Here is a 19,786-nt window from a genome sequence, read left to right as displayed (position 1 = left end):
TTCCTGAAAGCTAAAAAGAAAAATCTAAGTCTCATCAAAATCACTTTTAATATCTGTATTTCTCGCCAACCATATTTCAAGGTATTTTGGACTTTTTCTATCAAATTATTCAAAATTCTTCCAACCTTTCTCTACTACCCACATCCAAAGCCACATCCACAGGAGTATTTGATTTACTGCATTACCCAAATCTGGGTACTAAACATGTGTCACTTAGGGTTCTCGAGGAAACAGCCCATTCAGTTTAGTTCAGCTTAGTCGTGTCCAGCTGTTTGCAACCCCATGAACCGCAGCACGACAGGCCTCCCTGTCCATCACCAACTCCCAGAGTCCACCCAAACCCATGTCCATCGAGTCGATGATGCCATCCAACCATCTCATCCTCTGTTGTCCCCTTCTCCTTCCACCCTCAATCTTTCCCAGCATCAGGGTCTTTTCCAATGAGTCAGCTCTTCGCATCAGGTGGCCAAAGTACTGGAGCTTCAGCTTCAACATCAGTCCTTCCACTGAACACCCAGGACTGGTCTCCTTTAGGATGGACTGTTTGGATCTCCTTGCAGTCCAAGGGACCCTCAAGAGTCTTCTCCAACACCACAGTTCAAAAGCATCAATTCTTCCACACTCCGCTTTCTTCACAGTCCAACTCTCGCATCCATACATGACCACTGGAAGAACCATAGCCTTGACTAGACAGACCTTTGTTGGCAAAGTAATGTTTCTGCTTTTGAATATGTTGTCTAGGTTAGTCATAACTTTCCTTCCAAGGAGTAAGCGTCTTTTAATTTCATGGCTGCAGTCACCATCTGCAGTGATTTTGGAGCCCTCAAAAATAAAGTCAGCCACTGTTTCCCCATCTGTCTGCCATGAAGTGATGGGACTGCATGCCATGATCTTAGTTTTCTGAATGTTGAGCTTTAAGCCAGATTTTCACTCTCCTTTTTCACTTTCATCAAGAGGCTCTTTAGTTCTTCTTCACTTTCTGCCATAAGGGTGGTATCATCTGCATATCTGAGGTGATTGATATTTCTCCCGGCAATCTTGATTCCAGCTTGTGCTTTTTCCAGCCCAGTGTTTCTCATGATGTACTCTGCATAGAAGTTAAATAAGCAGGGTGACAATATACAGCCTTGACTTAGTCCTTTTCCTATTTGGAACCAGTCTGTTGTTCCATGTCCAGTTCTAACTGTTGCTTCCTGACCTGCATACAGATTTCTCAAGAGGCAGGTCAGGTGGTCTGGTATTCCCATTTCTCTCAGAATTTTCCTCAGTTTATTGTGATCCACACAGTCAAAGGCTTTGGCTTAGTCAATAAAGCAGAAATAGATGTTTTTCTGGAACTCTCTTGCTTTTTCCATGATCCAGTGGATGTTGGCAATTTGATCTCTGGTTCCTCTGCCTTTTCTAAAACCAGCTTGAACATCTGGATGTTCACGGTTCACGTATTGCTGAAGCCTGGCTTGGAGAATTTTGAGCATTACTTTACTAGCATGTGAGATGAGTGCAATTGTGTGGTAGTTTGAGCATTCTTTGGCATTGCCCTTCTTTGGGATTGGACTGAAAACTGACCTTTTCCAGTCCTGTGGCCACTGCTGAGTTTTCCATATTTGCTGGCATATTGAGTGCAGCACTTTCACAGCATCATCTTTCAGGATAGAAATAGCTCAACTGGAATTCCATCACTTCCACTAGCTTTGTTTGTAGTGATGCTTCCTAAGGCCCACTTGACTTCACATTCCAGGATTTCTGGCTCTAGATGAGTGATCACAGCATCGTGATTATCTGGGTCGTGAAGATCTTTTTTGTACAGTTCTTCCATGTGTTCTTGCCACCTCTTAATATCTCCTGCTGCTTTTAGGTCCCTACCATTTCTGTCCTTTATCGAGCCCATCTTTGCATGAAATGTTCCCTTGGTATCTCTAATTTTCTTGAAGAGATCTCTAGTCTTTCCCATTCTATTGTTTTCCTCTATTTCTTTGCATTGATGGCTGAGGAAGTCTTTCTTATCTCTCCTTGCTCTCCAGAACCTGGCGTGCCTGACAGGGGGTATTCGTTTGCAGTGCAGGACAGCAGGCTTATGTAGATATTCATTTTGCAGTATTGAGGCAGAATTTTTTTCTTCTATGAAACTTCAGCTTTTGCCCTTAAGGCCTTTCAACTCAATAGATGAGGTCTGCCCACATTATCAAAGATAAACTCCTTTAGTGAAAATCAACTGATTATAGATACTAACCATAACAACAAAATACCTTCACAGCAGCACCCAAATTAGTGCTTGATTAAGTAACTACATATGCTAGTCTAGCCAAATTGATACATAAACCAACCATCAACAGAGGGAAAATGTGGGAGAGGGAGGGTTCTGTTGTTATTTTACATGGAGTGTGGTATATGACATATGATCAGAGAAGTTAGCTAAAATATATTATTTTTTTGGTAATGTAGTCTTCAAATTGTGTTCCTTGGCAGTTTAACAGATGGGTAATCATTTTAATTTCTTTTATTTTGTTTGATCTTTATTACCAGCTGTCTGTTTTGCATCTTACCCATTTTAATTTAGTGTGTAGTAGAATCATTTTGTTATATAGCATACTTAAAGTTAATGAACAATTTACCAGGTAGACTAATAGAATACCACTTAAATGATGATAAAACTAACTACTATTGTTACTGTTATATTGAGTACAAATCTGATGCACTTGGATTTGGTTTATAGGCCAGTGCTACTCTACTGGGAAAATTCGTTTTGCCTGAGAATTAAATAGGGACTATTTTAATTAGTGCAGTATCTAGATAAATGGAGTCTTTTAAAATGTACCAGTTTGCATAGTGTTTCCATTATGTAAGCGGCTGTTTCTAGATTACATAACAATTTATGTGAATTTCAACTTTTGCTTAACTTATACTCTTAGAGGAGAAAGCAGAAAACATCATTATCTTTATATTGTTTGTGTCACTACCTTGTATAGCAACTTAGAATAGAATGGTCTCCTACTGCGTATCATTTAAAACCTCTAATAGTCACACTGTTCAGCAGGCCACCCATTTATCTCATCTCTCTTTTTTTCTGTACCTTGGCTTTATTTTTTTATTTAGGCAGCCTGTTTGCCCCTATTTAAATATGACACCTTTCTTACCTCTAATGGTTTCTCCTTTACATTTAAGTCCTGCTATATTGCTTCAGAGAGAAAACATTTTGTAGTTGGACAAGGGGACCCTGTTCTCTGCCTCGAATGTTCTGTGACTCTGGTGAATCGAATATATTCTATTATCTCTGCATTCTCTAGATGTTTCCTGTGACTTCTCGGTTTACACATAGTTCAGCCCCTTCATTTGTGTGTTTTAACGTTCTTGTTCTAATGTGGTCTCATATGTTAATGAGTTTAGGGTTTTTTTTTTTTAAGGTATTTTGGGTTTTTTTGTGTTTTATTGTGAGAGACCTTCCCTTCTAGCAGACTTTTTCTCCCTTAAAGTCCTTTTCTCCTTACCTTCCATCCCACATTCTCCATGCGATTTGGAGCTTTTTTGTTGATTTTTTTATAGAACTCCTTGGTGTATCTGAGCATTCAGGGTGATGTCAAACTCATTTCTCCTCTTACAGAATGTTTGATGTGGGAGGACAGAGATCTGAGCGGAAGAAATGGATTCATTGCTTCGAAGGAGTGACCGCCATCATCTTCTGTGTGGCGCTGAGTGATTATGACCTGGTTCTAGCTGAAGATGAAGAAATGGCAAGTAGAATCTCTTTTAAAGATTGAACATGGAATAGGAAGAGTTGAAGTTGTTGCCAAGAATTTTTCTAAGAAAACGTCTTGAGAAATTCTTGCTAATGCCTGAATAATGTGAAAGTTCAGGCACTTTTCTCTAACTTTTCTATTTAGTACATTTTCCTCTTAGTATGCAAAGAAGCATACTTTCTTTGATGGATCCTCATAAAAAGGAGAAGACAAAGAGTTTAACCCTAGATGCTTAACTAGGCATTTCTGAGATCTGGTATCTACATACTGAATAAAAATAAAGTTAGCTCCATTATAGTCCAAGGCTTATATTTCTTTCTTCTGCCAGCTTAGTAATCCCTGGGCTATATTATACTATATTATACTTTGCTGCTGTCATGTAATTGGCACATGTGTTTCAGTGTACCATTAATCTAGGGGAAATATTTTTAAATAGAAGAGCTATAAATGTTTCTCTTTTTTTTAAGATAAGGTATATACAGTTACTGTTCAGTAGGTGTAACATACAGCATTCATTTCTGTCCTTCTGGTGCTCTGTAATATATCAGTACCCTTTTTGAAACCACAAATACCAGAAGGGCAGGAAACAGGAATTGGAGGTTTCCTTGCTTCATACACTATTATATAGGGTATTGGTCTAATTGTATTCAGCTTTTTCAGTTTATTAATCTTTAAAAGCCTCTACTTACCTTTTAATGGAAACTTCAGTTCACTCAGTAATGATGAGGTCTCCTCTGAGATGTCTGCACTTGCCCCTTCTGGATCACAAGCTCCTGCAGTACAGTGACACACCGCGGGCACTCCGCGAGTGCTGGATGGACGCCAAAGGGTGCTGAGTGATGCAGATATTCATCTCACCTAAAATCATCACGTGTGCTTGTTCTTAAATGGCAGAAGTGTATTTTTGTGATAGGTTACCTATTTTTTGGCTGACTAAGCTCTATTGTACTGCCACACTTTTTTTTACCAGACACTCATTATTTTTTAAAAGTAATATTTCTCAGAATCTTTGCCCTTATGACACACTGGCTGTTTTCTATTACAGAACCGAATGCATGAAAGCATGAAGTTATTCGACAGCATATGTAACAACAAATGGTTTACAGATACATCTATTATACTGTTTCTGAACAAGAAGGATCTCTTTGAAGAAAAAATCAAGAAGAGCCCTCTCACTATATGCTATCCAGAATATGCAGGTATTTTACTTTCTCTGTCAACTCATAGATTTCTAAATGAAAGTTCCCCTAAGCCAAGATCTCAGTTGTTGATTTGAATCTCTTGGCTTAGTAGTTCTTAACCTCTAAGCAAAATTATTTAGCAAACTGCATTCAAGCCCAGCTTGCTTGGGCTGGCTCCTTGAGGTGTGGAGGATTAAAAATAACATTCATTTTATGGAAGAGCTGTTAGATAATTTTCTATGGTGACCCTGAGTCTTTGCAAACGTAAGATACTGATTTGTTCATGCAGTTAACAGATCTTAGGTATTGTGTGATGCACAATAAATCAGATGTGTCTCTGTTCACTGACTAATCTCTGAGACAGAGGTACTCCTAAGGAAACAGATAACACAGCAACAGTGCAGCATGGACTACAGAGGGAGATGAACAGTGATTGTAAGGGGGGAAGATGAGAAAGGAGTCTGAGGTGGCTCACTGCTCAGGGGAATGGGGGAAGGGTTCACAAGAAATCCAGGCTTTGGTAATGAGACCTTAGAGCTACTTCAGTTTTACTGCTGTGGAAAACGGTCTGCTTTGAGAAAAGGAAAGCTGAGTTGCAGTCCTGGCTTTCCCATAATTTGCTCTTTGATCTTGAATGAGGCGGTTAATTTCCCTGTCTCGGTACTCCATCTGTGAAATCAAAAGCTAGGCAAAAGCACTGCTTTAGTTCTTTGGAACACTTCCCTAGCTACTACTGGAAGTGGGTACAAGGAACACAGATATTCCACCCCTCGCCCCCAGGTCCCCTCCCCAAAGAGTCGAACGTGACAGAAAAATAACAACCCTTGCTCCATCCTAATTATTTTAAGAATTTTTTTCTTATAAACAAAATTTTAGTTTTGTATTGAGTAAATTATACAAATATTTACTGCCTTTCCACGGGCAGTGTTCAGACAACTGTGTGCTATGGATGCTTTTATATCCCACTAACACAGGTGAGAGCACTGGGAGGAATGAAGCGAGAGAGTCCCAAACCCGATCCAAGTCCACTGCACCTGCTGCTTCCGGAACATTAACAGTCAGAATACATTTAATTATATTCTCACTGGAGGCAAAGCAGAGGGTTCTTCAATCAGTGTGACCCTACTGCTCTTTACTACAGCCCTCTTTGTAAATCACAGTTATCAGTTCAGTTCAGTCGCTCAGTCACGTCCGACTCTGCACCCATAGACTGCAGCACGCCAAGCCTCCCTGTCCATCGCCAACTCCTGGATTTTACTCAAACTCATGTCCATTGAGTCAGTGAAGGCATCCAACCACCATTAGGGTCTTTTCACATGAGTCAGTTTTTTGCATCAGGTGGCCAAAGTATGGGAGCTTCAGCTTCAAAATCAGTCCTTCCAATGCATATTCAGGTCTGATTTCCTTTAGGATGGACTAGTTAGATCTTCTTGCAGTCCAGGGGACTCTCAAGAGTCTTCTCCAACACCACAGTTCAAAAGCATCAATTCTTCGGCACTCAGCTCTCTTTAGAGTCCAACTTTCACATCCATACACGACCACTGAGAAAACCACAGCCTTGACTAGATGGACCTTTGTTGGCAAAGTAATGTCTCTGCTTTTGAATATGCTGTCTAGGTTGGTCATATCTTTTCTTCCAATGAGTAAGCGTCTTTTAATTTCATGGTTACAGTGATTTTGGAGCCAAAAAAAAAATAAAGTCAGCCACCGTTTCCCCATGTATTTGCCATGAAGTGATGGGACCAAATGCAGTATCTTAGTTTTTTGAATGTAGAGCTTTAAGCCAACTTTTTCACTCTCCTCTTTCACTTTCATCAAGAGGCTCCTTAGTTCTTCTTCACTTTCTGCCATAAGGGTGGTGTCATCTGCATATCTGAGGTTATTGATATTTCTCCTGACAATCTTGATTCCAGCTTGTGCTTTTTCCAGCCCAGTGTTTCTCATGATGTACTCTGCATAGAAGTTAAATAAGCAAGGTGACAATATACAGCCTTGACATACTCCTTTTCCTATTTGGAACCAGTCTGTTGCTCCAAGTCCAGTTCTAACTGTTGCTTCCTGACCTGCATACAGATTTCTCAAGAGGCAGGGTAGCCTTTCCCTTCTCCAGGGAATCTTCCCAACCCAGGGATTGAACCCCAGGATTCCCACATTGCAGGTGAATTCTTTACCAGCTAAGCCACAAGGAAAGCCCACAGAGTTATACTTCAATTCAAACTAATTTCACAGAGTTAACTTGTTTTTAGTTTAATTTTTGAAAGTCGTAGTATCCTAAGTCACCTTACTCAAATATTTTTAGTGCTTTGTTGGGGATAGAATTATTAATAGTTCTGATTCCAAGATTGAAGATATCTAGAATCAAGGCAATTCAGTTTTGCCTTTACTTTATCTTTAAGGTCATATTCATTTTCTGTAGTGAAGTAAAGGCTTCCCTGCTGGCTCAGCAGTAAAGAATCTGCCTGCAAATCCAGGAGATGTGGGTTTGATCCCTGGGTTTGGAAGATCACCTGGAGAAGAAAGTGGCAACCCACTCCAGTATTCTCGCCTGGGAAATCCCATGGACAGAGGAGCTGGCAAAATACAGTCCAAGGGGTTGGGAGAGTCAGACGCGACTTACGGACTAAACAACAACAATATTGTAAAGTAGCCCTTTTGTGTTAATGTCAGAGGACCCAAGTAAAAAAGTAAAAGTGTTAGTCACTCAGCTGTGTCTCTTTCACGATCCCATGGACTATAGCCCACAAGGCTCCTCTGTCCATGGGATTCTCCAGGCAAGAATACTGGAGTGGATAGCCATTCCCTTCTCCAGGGGAGCTTCCTGACCCAGAGGTTGAACCAGGTCTCCTGCATCACAGGCAGATTCTTTACTGTCTTAGCCACCAGGGAAAGTCCCAGAGAACCCAAATCACTCCTCAAATATTACATACCTGCAGAGATTTTAGAGCCACCAAGAACATACTTGTGAGCTCTTTTTTTATTTTATTTTTTGCCAGGCCAGGTATACATTTTTTTAAAGTTAGGAATAATCACTGATCTAAGATTCTTTTAGCACAGTATTATAGAATTCTTGATTCACCTGATTCAGATTCTCTGATGCACCTTCAATTCTTAATTCCTGTTCTATACTGTTTGCTATAGAAGACAACATGTAGCCTGCAAACTCCTCACTTGGTTTATCTCCTACCTCCCTCTGCTCCTGTCTTCTCTCTTTATCTGTATGTTGGCATTTCACCAAATTCTGTCTGCAGTCTTATAATCTTCCAACGTTCTATTCTTTTATAGGCATATTTATTCTCAGCATGATACATTCTGTTGTCAACTCTAATTTCTCTGTGGAGACTCAGGCTTGCATTTCCAACTGCTTGCTGAGCATATCTGTGTTTTTTAGCACCTGAGACTCAAATTGAACTCACGCTATTTTTTTTTTTTTCCAAATCACCTTTATCTCCCTTTGAATTGTATCACCAGCCTCCCATTCTCCAGTCTTGAGCCAGGCTATATCACCTGTAATAAACCTTTAGTCAAGACAGTTCTATTACGTTAGAAACTAATGTCATCTTCCACCACTCCTTCCCTCAGTCATTCTTTACCAAAACTTAAAATCAGGTTTAATACTGTACTTCATGTATCTTGTAGTTCTGGAGATGAAGTAATGTAACTAGTTACCTGGAATATATACAGCAGATTGAGGAATGCACACAGGGCAAGCTGTTTTCTCAAAACATATTTTTAAATTAGAGGTTGCATTAGCTTCTGTGAGTCAACAGGACATTATTTATTCCTTTATATTTCAGTGTACCAACCTTATTATGATTTAATAAACTAAAATTTAATTTGTAGAGTATATGGCTGTCTGCTATTGACTTGAGATAAAATGTAAACTTATTTTGACAACCTAGAGAAAATTTCCTAAAAACAATCAACCAAGTTTGAATCATTAAGAAATAGAAAATCTGAATAGACTGATTAGTAACGAGTTCAATCAGTAATCAAAAACCTCCCAGTAAACAAAAATTCGTAACCTGATGGCCTTACTGGTGAATTCTGCCAAACACTCTGAGAAGCACTGCTAGTAATTCTTCTCTGACTCTTCCATCACTCATTTTACCAGGCCAGCATTACCTGTTACCTAAACCAGGCAAATCTGTCACAAGAAAATTCAGTTCAGTCACTCAGTCATGTCCGACTCTTCGCGACCCCATGTACCACAGCACACCAGGCCTCCCTGTCCATCACCAGCTCCCGGACTCTGCTCAGACTCACCTCCATTGAGTCAGTGATGCCATCCAACCATCTCATCCTCTGTCATCCCCTTCTCCTCCTGCCTTCAATCTCTCCCAGGATCAGGATCTTTTCCAGTGAATCGGCTCTTCACATCAGGTGGCCAAAGTATTGGAGTTTTAGCTTCAACGTCAGTCCTTCCAATGAACACTTAGGACTGATCTCCTTTAGGATGGACTGGTTGGATCTCCTTGCAGTCCAAGGGACTCTCAAGAGTCTTCTCCAGCACCACAGTTCAAAAGCATCAATACTTCAGTGCTCAGCTTTCTTTACAATCCAACTCTCACATCCATACATGACTACTGGAAAAACCATAGCCTTGACTAGCTGGACCTTTGCTGACAAAGTAATGTCTCTGCTTTTTAATATGCTGTCTAGGTTGGTCATAACTTTCCTTCCAAGGAGTAAGCATCTTTTAATTTCATGGCTGCAATCACCATCTGCAGTGATTTTGGAGCCCCGAAAAATAAAGTCAGCCACTGTTTCCACTGTTTCTCCCATCTATTTGCCATGAAGTGATTGATGGGATCGGATGCCATCATCTTTGTTTTTTGAATGTTGAGCTTTAAGCCAAATTTTTCACTTTACTCTTTCACTTTCATCAAGAGGCTCCTTAGTTCTTCTTTACTTCCTGCCATAAGGGTGGTGTCATCTGCATATCTGAGGTTATTGATATTTCTCCCGGCAGTCTTGATTCCAGCTTGTGCTTCTTCCAGCCCAGCATTTCTCATGATGTACTCTGCATAGGAGTTAAATAAGCAGGGTGACAATATCCAGCCTTGACGTACTCCTTTTCCTATTTGGAACCAGTCTGTTGTTCCATGTCCAGTTGTAACTGTTGCTTCCTGAACTGCATATAGGTTTCTCATGAGGCAGGTCAGGTGGTCTGGTATTCCACGCCTGACTAGAAGAATACTGTTAGAACGGTCCGTGCTACCTACAGTTGTCTAAAAGACCCAGTGTAATCCATATCAAAATTCTAATTGCAGTTTTCACAGAAAGAATAAATAATCCTAATAAGTTTAAGTCATGAAAGATTCCAAAAACTAAAGCAGTGTTTAAAAGGAAGAACAAAGGTGGAAGCACTGTGCTCCCTGGTTTCCAACAGCTAGAGTAATCAAAACAAGCTTGGTGTTGGCACTAAAAACAGAGCTGAGGAACAGAATAGAGAGCCCAGAAGTAGACCATGCATACATGATCAAGTGATTTATGACAGAGGACTCAAGAATACACAATGGGGAAAGAGCAATCTCTTTAATAAATGTTAGGAAAACTGGACAGCCACATGCTAAGAGTGAAACTGGACTGCTCTCTCTACCATACACAAAAATAAACCCAAATAAAGATTTGAGTGTAAGACATGATAGAACTCCCAGAAGAAGACATAGGCAGTAAGCTGGAGATCCATCTTGACTGTAAATTTTTAGGTTTGACACCAAAAGCGAAAATAGACAAGTGGGACTACATCAAACTAAAAAGCTTCTGCTTGGCAAAGGATGTCATCAACAAAATAAAACTGCAGCCAAAGGAATGGGAGAAAATATTTGCAAACCATTTATCTGCTTAGGGGTTAACATTCAAAATGTCCTTTATTGAGCCCATCTTTGCATGAAATAGTCCCTTGGTATCTCTAATTTTCTTGAAGAAATCTCCAGTCTTTCCCATTCTGTTGTTTTCCTCTATTTCTTTGCACTGATCACTGAGGAGGGCTTTCTTATCTCTCTTTGCTATTCTTTGGAACTCTGCATTCAAATGGGTCTATCTTTCCTTTTCTCTTTTGCTTTTCACTTCTCTTCTTTTCACAGCTATTTGTAAGGCCTCCCCAGACAGCCATTTTGCTTTTTTGCATTTCTTTTTCTTGGGGGTGGTTTTGATCACTGACTCCTGTACAATGTCACAAACCTCTGTCCATACTTCATCAGGCAGTCTGTCTATCAGATCTAGTCCCTTAAATCTATCTCTCATTTTCACTGTATAATCATAAGGGATTTGATTTAGGTCATACCTGAATGTTCTAGTGGTTTTTCCTACGTTCTTCAATTTAAGTCTGAATTTGGCAATAAGGAGTTCATGATCTGAACCACAGTTAGCTCCTGCTCTTGTTTTTGCTGACTGTATAGAGCTTCTCCATCTTTGGCTGCAAAGAATATAATCAATCTCATTTCGGTGTTGACCATCTGGTGATGTCCATGGTAGAGTCTTCTCTTGTATTGTTGGAAGAGGGTGTTTGCTATGACCAGTGTGTTCTCTTGGCAAAACTCTATTAGCCTTTGCCCTGCTTCATTCCATACTCCAAGGCCCAATTTGCCTGCTACTCCAGATGTTTCTTAACTTCCTACTTTTTCATTCCAGTCCCCTGTAATGAAAAGGACATCTTTTTTGGGTGTTAGTTCTAAAAGGTCTTGTAGATCTTCATAGAACCGTTCAGCTTCTTCAGCATTACTGGTTGGGGCATATTGGATTACTGTGATATTGAATGGTTTGCCTTGGAAACGAACAGAGATCATTCTGTTGTTTTTGAGATTGCATCCAAGTACTGCATTTCGGACTCTTTTGTTAACTATGATGGCTACTCCATTTCTTCTAAGGGATTCTTGCCCACAGTAGTAAATATAATGGTCATCTGAGTTAAATTCACCCATTCCAGTCCATTTTAGTTCACTGATTCCTAAAATGTTGACGTTCAGTCTTGCCATCTCCTGTTTGACCACTTCCAATTTGCCTTGATTCATGGACCTGACATTCCACGTTCCTATGCAATATTGCTCTGTACAGCATTAATCTTGCTTACGTCACCAGCCAAAATACAACTGGGTGTTATTTTTGCTTTGGCTCCGTTGTCTTCATTGTTTCTGGAGTTATTTCTCCACTGATCTCCAGTAGCATAATGGGCACCTACCGACCTGGGGAGTTCATCTTTCAGTATCCTATCTTTTTGCCTTTTCATACTGTTCATGGGGTTCTCAAGGCAAGAATACTGAAGTGGTTTTCCATTTCCTTCTCCAGTGGACCACATTCTGTCATTCCTCTCCACCATGACCTGTCCATCTTGGGTGGCCCTACAGGACATGGCTCATAGTTTCATTGAGTTAGACAAGGCTCTGGTCCATGTGATTAGAGTGGTTAATTTTCTGTGATTGTGGTTTTCAGTCTGTCTGTCCTCTGATGGAGAAGGATAAGAAGCTTATGGAAGAGATGGGAGAGACTGACTGAGGGGGAAACTGGGTCTTGTTTTGATGGGCAAGGCCATGCTCAGTAAATCTTTAATCCAATTTTCTCTTGATGGTGGAACTTTGTCCCCTCCCTGCTCTTTACCTGAGCCAAACTTGGTGGAGGTAATGAAGATAACGGTGACCTCCTTCAAAAGGTCCCAGGCATGCACTGCTGCACTCGGTGCCCCCAACCCTGCAGCAGGCCACCACCGACCCACGCCTCCGCTGGAGACGCCTGGACACTCACAGGCAAGCCTGGATCAGTCTCCTGTGGGGTCACTGCTCCTTATTCCTGGGTGCTGGTGCACACAAGGTTCTGTTTGTGCCCTCCAAGAGTCTATTTCCCAGTCCTGTGTAAGTTCTGGCAGCTCTAGGGTGGGGTTATTGGTGACCTCCTCCAGAAGGAGGTCACCCAAGTCTGCTGCACCCAGAGCCCCTGCCCCTGCGGCAGTCCACTGCTGACCGTACCTCCACAGGAGACGCTTAAACACAGTTCTGTCTCAGTCTCTGTGGGGTCCTGGGGTCCCTGGGTCCTGGTGTCCACAAGGTTTGTTTGAGCCCTCTTAGCATCTCTGGTGGGAATGGGGTTTAATTCTAAATGTGAATTTGCTCCTCCTACCATCTTTCTGGGTCTTATACATACCCTTGGATGTGGGATAACTCCTCACAGCTGCTCCAGTGCCTACCATGTTACTGGGGTTTTTCTGACCTTGGACGTAGGATATCTCCTCACGGCCTCTCACCACTCCAGCGCCACTCAGCCATTTCTGTAGTGCAATGCACTCATTTCTATAAAGGACAGAAGTGGTATGGACCTAACAGAAGCAGAAGATATTAGGAGGGGGTGGCCAAAGTACACAGAAGAACTGTACAAAAAAGATCTTCATGACCCAGACAATCACAATGGTGTGATCACTCACCTAGAGCCCGACATCCTGGAATGTGAAGTCACATGAACAAAGCCAGTGGAGGTCATAGTCTTTGGTCATCTGATGAAAGTGGCAGTCATTCTGTCATCCACTTTTTTGTAACCTCATAGTCATATACCACATGGTAGACCACTATACAGTTTTTGAATAAAAAACTGAGAGATAAATGCTAGTTAATGTATTGAATATATACAGGAAGTTGAATAAAAATGGCTTCCTTTGTGGCTCAGACAGTAAAGAATCCACCTGCAATGCGGGAGACCTGGGTTTGATCCCTGGGATGGAAAAATCCCCTGGAGAAGGAAATGGCAACCCACTCTAGTATTTTTGCCTGGAGAATTCCATGAACAGAGAGGAGCCTGGCAGGCTACAGTCCATGGAGTCACAAGGAGTCAGACAAGACTGACACAGCTAACACAACACTTTGAATAAAAATATACCAGTCAGTACTCAGTCAGCATTTCTTGATTAGCTAGAAGTGTTATAGCAAGCCACATCAGATATGTGTGTAAGTTGTTTCCATGTTAGGATGTAGAGTGTAAGGGGTAAAAGCAAAAAGAGGCTCTGACACTTGGGAGATTGAGGCAGGAACAAAGATCATGGGGAACATGGAATACCATGCTTTTGGTGTTTGTTTTTTTTTTTTTTCTTTAAGGGTAACTTACAGTCATTAAAGGGTGATTAACATTGGGTATTTTTCACTTAAAGTTTATCTTATTCTCAAATAGCAAAGACAATTATGATGGAATCTATATATTTTATACATATGAAACCTATTTCTGTATTTTAAGGTCCATGTTGCTTACATTTCTTTCCATTTCCCTTCTCAGGCTCGAACACATATGAAGAGGCAGCTGCATATATTCAGTGTCAGTTTGAAGACCTCAATAAGAGAAAGGACACAAAGGAAATATACACCCACTTCACATGTGCCACAGATACCAAGAACGTGCAGTTTGTCTTTGATGCCGTAACAGATGTCATCATAAAAAACAATCTAAAAGATTGTGGTCTCTTCTGAGTTTTGGCAGTAAATGGTAAAATGCATTTTCAAACCAAATGAGTACTTACATGTGGATCTCTCTAGACTAGAGTCTTGCAGCAACACAGAATGTAGTATATGGCAAGTGCATCTGGGACCTGACCAAAGCTGTTCTGTTTGTTTTTTTTTAACTGAAAGTAATGGAAGGACCTTTCTTAAATGTGAGAGGTGGTCCTGCAGTGTGAAACTAAGGGCAGTGTTAAAGCTGGGCTCTAGTGTACTGATGACTTCTACATACGTGTAAATATGCAAATGTATGTACACATGTATTTATGACTTTAGTTTTCCACGTTACTTTTAGGTATTTAGTAAGCAGCAACTTATAATTTTAGTGTGATGGCTTTGGAAATAACAGAAATATTAAGTACTTTGTACTGAATGACAGACTCTTGTCATGTTTGCCAGTTCTAAACAGCTTTATTTATGTTCCCGTCCTATAAATTTTTAAGTACGATGATTAATATTAGGACACATTGCAGCTCTTGTCTTGATTATACGTAGTATACTTGTAATCATAAATGTTATTTGTACAAACATTGCACAGACTATTTTAATAACATGATTTGTTCTTTAAATTTATGTGTTTTACTGAAATGTTCTTGAAGATGACTGTACCTGCCTTTGGATCAGTTAAACATCATATGTGTTTCAGTTTTTCTTTTAAGGGTGCATGCTGATCTGATTCTACGTTAGATTTGGTTTAAAAACTATAAAATTGCAGGTTTCTGAGGATATACGTATAGACTTATAAACACTTACTTTTTATTCAGTTGGTTTGTTTTCACTTTGAATTTTAATATTTGGATGGTATTCATGCATTGCCTTAAAGGTGATGACAAGTTAATTTTTATACACTTCAAATAACTACATTTTTATTTATAACTAAGTTTAGGTAGGTGCAAGAGCATTTTTGTGGGTAAAAAATAAGTCAGCATAATGAATTTTGAGACATTCATTTGTGTATTTCCTTTGGGAAATCCCTTGTACGTACCATACTTGACAGCTCCTTGTTCAGAAGGTAACAGGAAAGACCTCTGAAGATTGTGCTGCTGATAAAATGCAAGCTTTAAATTCACATATGTAACTAACTAGTTTCAAATATGATTATCACATTATATTAAATTTACTTTTTTCCCTGAGATTATTCAAATTTCCTCCACTTGCTTGAGTTTGTATTATTTCTTTAAACTGTGCTGTTATCTCTGAGAATGAAATGGGCAATTACACTTAGGAAAATGAGTAATTGTATTTAATTAAGTCAGCAATTGTATGTATTCTCAAGTAAGTATTACATTTTCGCTAGATATTAAACTTTTGATAGTCACGTTTGTTTTGATTATTCACAGTATCTCTCTATGACCTTGTTTTCAGCAAAGTGAACAGCATTCCATACCCTACTTCTCTTTTTTTACTCGTCTTAAAAACATTTATGTAGTGTTTCAATAAGCTTTGTGGGTAAGTAGTTTCTAAATTTAGTTGTGTGTTATCATTTTGTTGAGGTCTATGTGTTGCAGTGTGTGTGTGTTTGTGTGTGTGTGTGTAACCAGAAACTACATTTACATCTGTTTCATTTGGGGGATTTTTCTTTTTTGTAATGTAAAGAAATTCAAAGTTATCAAAATTCTTTAAATAAATGTGTTAGTTTAGATTCTTTATGTGCCTTTCATGAAAGATATGTTTTCATTAATTTTATGGATGGAAGACCTGTTGTATTCATCTTATGAAGCTATGTATGAAATTCAACTGTCCTGTGAATCGATTTGAATCATGAGAAATAACAGTTTAAAAAGCCACAAAGAAGCACATATTGGTGACCACCATTGATGAATTCCTGAACTTTATTCTGTGTAATTGTGTTACTAATAAAATCTAATAAATTCGAATTTTTAAAATTTTACAAACCTCTTGGCTAAATACATGTTTTTGTATTAGCATTTATCAGTCTATAGTTCATTTCTTCTTTACCTTTGTGTTTGCAATTTCATCTATTCCCAAAGCTTGACTTTTTCCTGCCCTAAATTTTCTCACAAGATGTGGTGCCACATTTGGAATTTCCTGCTCCAACTCAGTACGCCCAAACCAAATTCATCATCATTTTCCCCGTCAACCAATTCTCACCCTCTGTCTTGGCCACTGAACCGCCATTCACATAATCCCTTAGCCCTCATCTCCATCTCTGATAAGCCACTATTTGCATGCAGGTCTCCTTCCCAGTGCCTTACATGTGGTTTTTGTTTTATTTCTCTTTCCCATTCCCACTACCATCTACTGAATTCAGGTCTTTGTTTAACTTCCAAGTAAAATGGATTATTAATTAAATTCCCCACTTGCTTCCAGTTTCTACTTTCTTCAGTGCAGGTTACTTATCCTAATCTAGAACTGCGCCTGTGTTACTTTCTGTGCATTCGCTCTGACTTGTCAGTAAAATGAAATCTACTTAGCCTTCCATTCATGCTCTTCATCATACGAGCCCACTTCAGTACGTCCCCTCCCCCTGCCACCTTCCACACATTCTAACAGCGCTTTGTGCATAGCCCGGGCTTTCCTTCAAGCACTATACTACATACTACCTGCAAATGCTTAAAACAATGCCTGGGACTCGGGAAGTGTTCCTTTATGTCTATTAATGTTATTTTTATTTATTAGCACTATTTTTGGTGGTTTCTTTTTTTAGATCAACTGGCATCTTGTCTTCCATCTGCCCTACGTGAAACTGCATGGTTCTCATAGGGCTGCCAATCACAGTTCTCACCTCCCTGGCCAGAGGCTCGGTCTGATCAGCCCTCATCCCCCTCACTGGGAAGCAGCTCAGCTGAGCCAGTCATAGTGCCAGTTCTCATTTCTCAATTTCCTAAAGCTCTTTTGGCTGCTAAGGTCCCTTCATTTCATTTATTTCAGTATCCTTTTAAAAAATAACACTTCGTGTTATTCATTCAGGTTCAGACTTTTACCAAAAAAAAAAAAAAAAAGCTGACAAAAATGCACAAGTTCTTACTAAATGCCAGCAGTAACTGTGAGATAGATTTAAAAAGTCTCAGAGGTTAATCAACAACCAAGATCAACATTTCAAACCTGTGACTTCTGACTTCACATGTGTTTAATGCTACCTTATTTCCAGAAAATGTCTTAAGTATTCTTTTAAGCACCCCCATTGTCACCTTCTGAGTTTATCTGAATCATATTTTTAGACTAAAAATACATAAGATAGAAATTATGGAGCATGATGTATCCTGCTTTGTACTAACTATACTAGAAAGCTATAGTAGAGCAGTGTTCTGTTGGCATAAAAATGTGCACATAGATCTGAGAGAATAGAGAGCTTAAAAATAAAGCCAGACATATATGGTCAATTTATGAGACAGAGCCAAGTATATACAACAGGGGAAGAACAGTGTCTTCAATAAATGATGTTGGGAGAACTGGACACTATGCAAGAGAATGGAACTGGATCATTATCTTATACCAAGCACACAAAAATAAACCCAAAATGGATTAAGGGCCTGAATGGATTAAGACCTGAAACCATGAAACTCCCAGAAGACAGAGGCAGTAATAAGCTCCTCTACACTGGTCTTGGTGATAATCTTTTAGATTTGACAGAAAAAGTGGGACTACATTAAACTAAGAAGCTGCTTCTGCACAGCAAAGGAATCCATCAACAAACTGAAACAGCAACCTGTGGGATGGGAGAAAAAACTGCAAATCATATCTTATAATCCAAATATAATCCAATAGTTAATATCCAAAATATACAACTCAAAAAAAAAAAAAACCCTGATTTTAAAATGGCCTGAGAATATACTTTTTTTTTTCCAAAAAAGACATGGATAGCCAATAGGTTCACAGTAAGTTGCCTAGCATTATTAAGTATCAGGGAATTACAAATCAGAATCACAGTGAGCTATCACTTCATTTCTGTTAGGATGACTTATCAAAAGACAAGAAATAACATTGTAAGGATGTGCTGAACCAGGAACCCTTGTACCCCGTTGGTCAGGATGTACACTGGGGCTGTCACTATGGCAAAAAGGATGAAGGTTCCCCAAGATATTAAAAGTGGAATGACTATATGATTCAGAAATTCTACTTCAGGGTATTTATCCAAAGAGTGAAAACACTGACTCAAAAAGACATGCACCCTCATTTTCACGGCAGCACTACTTACAATAGCCAAGATAGGGAAACAACCTAAGTGTCCATGCACAGATGATAAAGAAAATGCAACACACACACAGACACAGGCATGAACATCAGCCATAAAACAAGATCTTGCCATTTTTAACAGCATGGATGGACCCTGAGGAGGACATTATGCTAGATGAAGTAAGTCTGAGACTGCCAAATATGGGGTATCACCTATATGTACAATCCAGAAAATTCAGCTCATAGATGCAGAGAACAGAGCAGTGGTTGCCAGAGGTGGTGTGTGGATGAAATGGGTGAAGAGACTCAATAAAAAAATTCCAGCTTTGAAATAAGTCATGGAGATATAATGTATAACCATGGTGAGTATAGTTAATAACAGTGTAGCATATTTGGGAGTTGCAAAGATTAAGTTTTTAAAGTTCTCATTGCAAGAAAAAAAAATGTAACTGTGTGGTGATGGATGTTAACTAGACTTATTTTGACTATTTTGCCATCTATATAAACTCATTCGGAGAAGGCAATGGCACCCCACTCCAGTACTCTTGCCTGGAAAATCCCATGGATGGAGGGGCCTGGAAGGCTGCAGTCCATGGGATCGCTGAGGGTCGGACACGACTGAGCGACTTCACTTTTCACTTTTCATTTTCATGCATTGGAGAAGGAAATGGCAACCCACTCCAGTGTTCTTGCCTGGAGAATCCCAGGGATGGGGGAGCCTGGTGGGCTGCCGTCTATGCGGTCGCACAGAGTCGGACACGACTGAAGTGACTTAGCAGTAGCATAAACTCGTTAGTGTACACACAAAATGTTATATGTCAAATATATCTCAAAAATGCATAAAAGCTTAAAAATACATATATCTTGTATCAAAGCTATTTATGATAACACCCATTAGATGTGAAGATTCTTAAGGACACAATCAGTTATGGACATTTTTACATCATTTATTGTTAGCAGACTCACCCATGGTGCCTTGTGGGAAGGAATTTAATAATGTAATCTGCATTATAGATGTTAGCATTGTCATTGCTCAGTATCTTATTTTAGAGAAAAGTTGAAAGTGGTGGGGGTGGCCTAGGCACTGGTGTTATCTGAGTTCAAATCCTGGCTCTGGCTCTTACTGATTGGGTAAACTGGGGCAAGTTATTTAATTGTACTCGGTCTCCTTTTTATCTGGAAAAAAAAAACGGATCAAATAATCAGGCCATTAAATTCACAATGCATGTTACACACTTAGAAGTGAGTCTGGCATGTGGTAAGC

The 19,786-nt window shown here is 39.6% G+C and overlaps 1 protein-coding gene across 1 annotated transcript in view; it reads left to right on the top strand.

The window, feature by feature from the left end:
- The window catches only part of GNAI1 (G protein subunit alpha i1), a 105,069-nt gene extending 88,789 nt beyond the window's left edge, over window positions 1-16,280 (top strand). Inside the window, exons 7-9 of the mRNA XM_040260741.1 lie at window positions 3,599-3,728; window positions 4,780-4,933; window positions 14,168-16,280. Coding sequence (XP_040116675.1) covers window positions 3,599-3,728; window positions 4,780-4,933; window positions 14,168-14,358 — 475 coding nt within the window. The 3' untranslated portion in view covers window positions 14,359-16,280. The remainder of the gene's footprint in view (window positions 1-3,598; window positions 3,729-4,779; window positions 4,934-14,167) is intronic.
- The last annotated feature ends 3,506 nt before the right edge of the window (window positions 16,281-19,786 follow it).

The sequence above is a fragment of the Oryx dammah genome, unplaced genomic scaffold (genome assembly GCF_014754425.2).
Source record: "Oryx dammah isolate SB20612 unplaced genomic scaffold, SCBI_Odam_1.1 HiC_scaffold_18, whole genome shotgun sequence".
Classification (NCBI taxonomy): Eukaryota; Metazoa; Chordata; class Mammalia; order Artiodactyla; family Bovidae; genus Oryx; species Oryx dammah.
The sequence above is the reverse complement of the archived record's forward strand: the minus strand, read 5'-3'. Positions and strand labels throughout refer to the sequence as shown.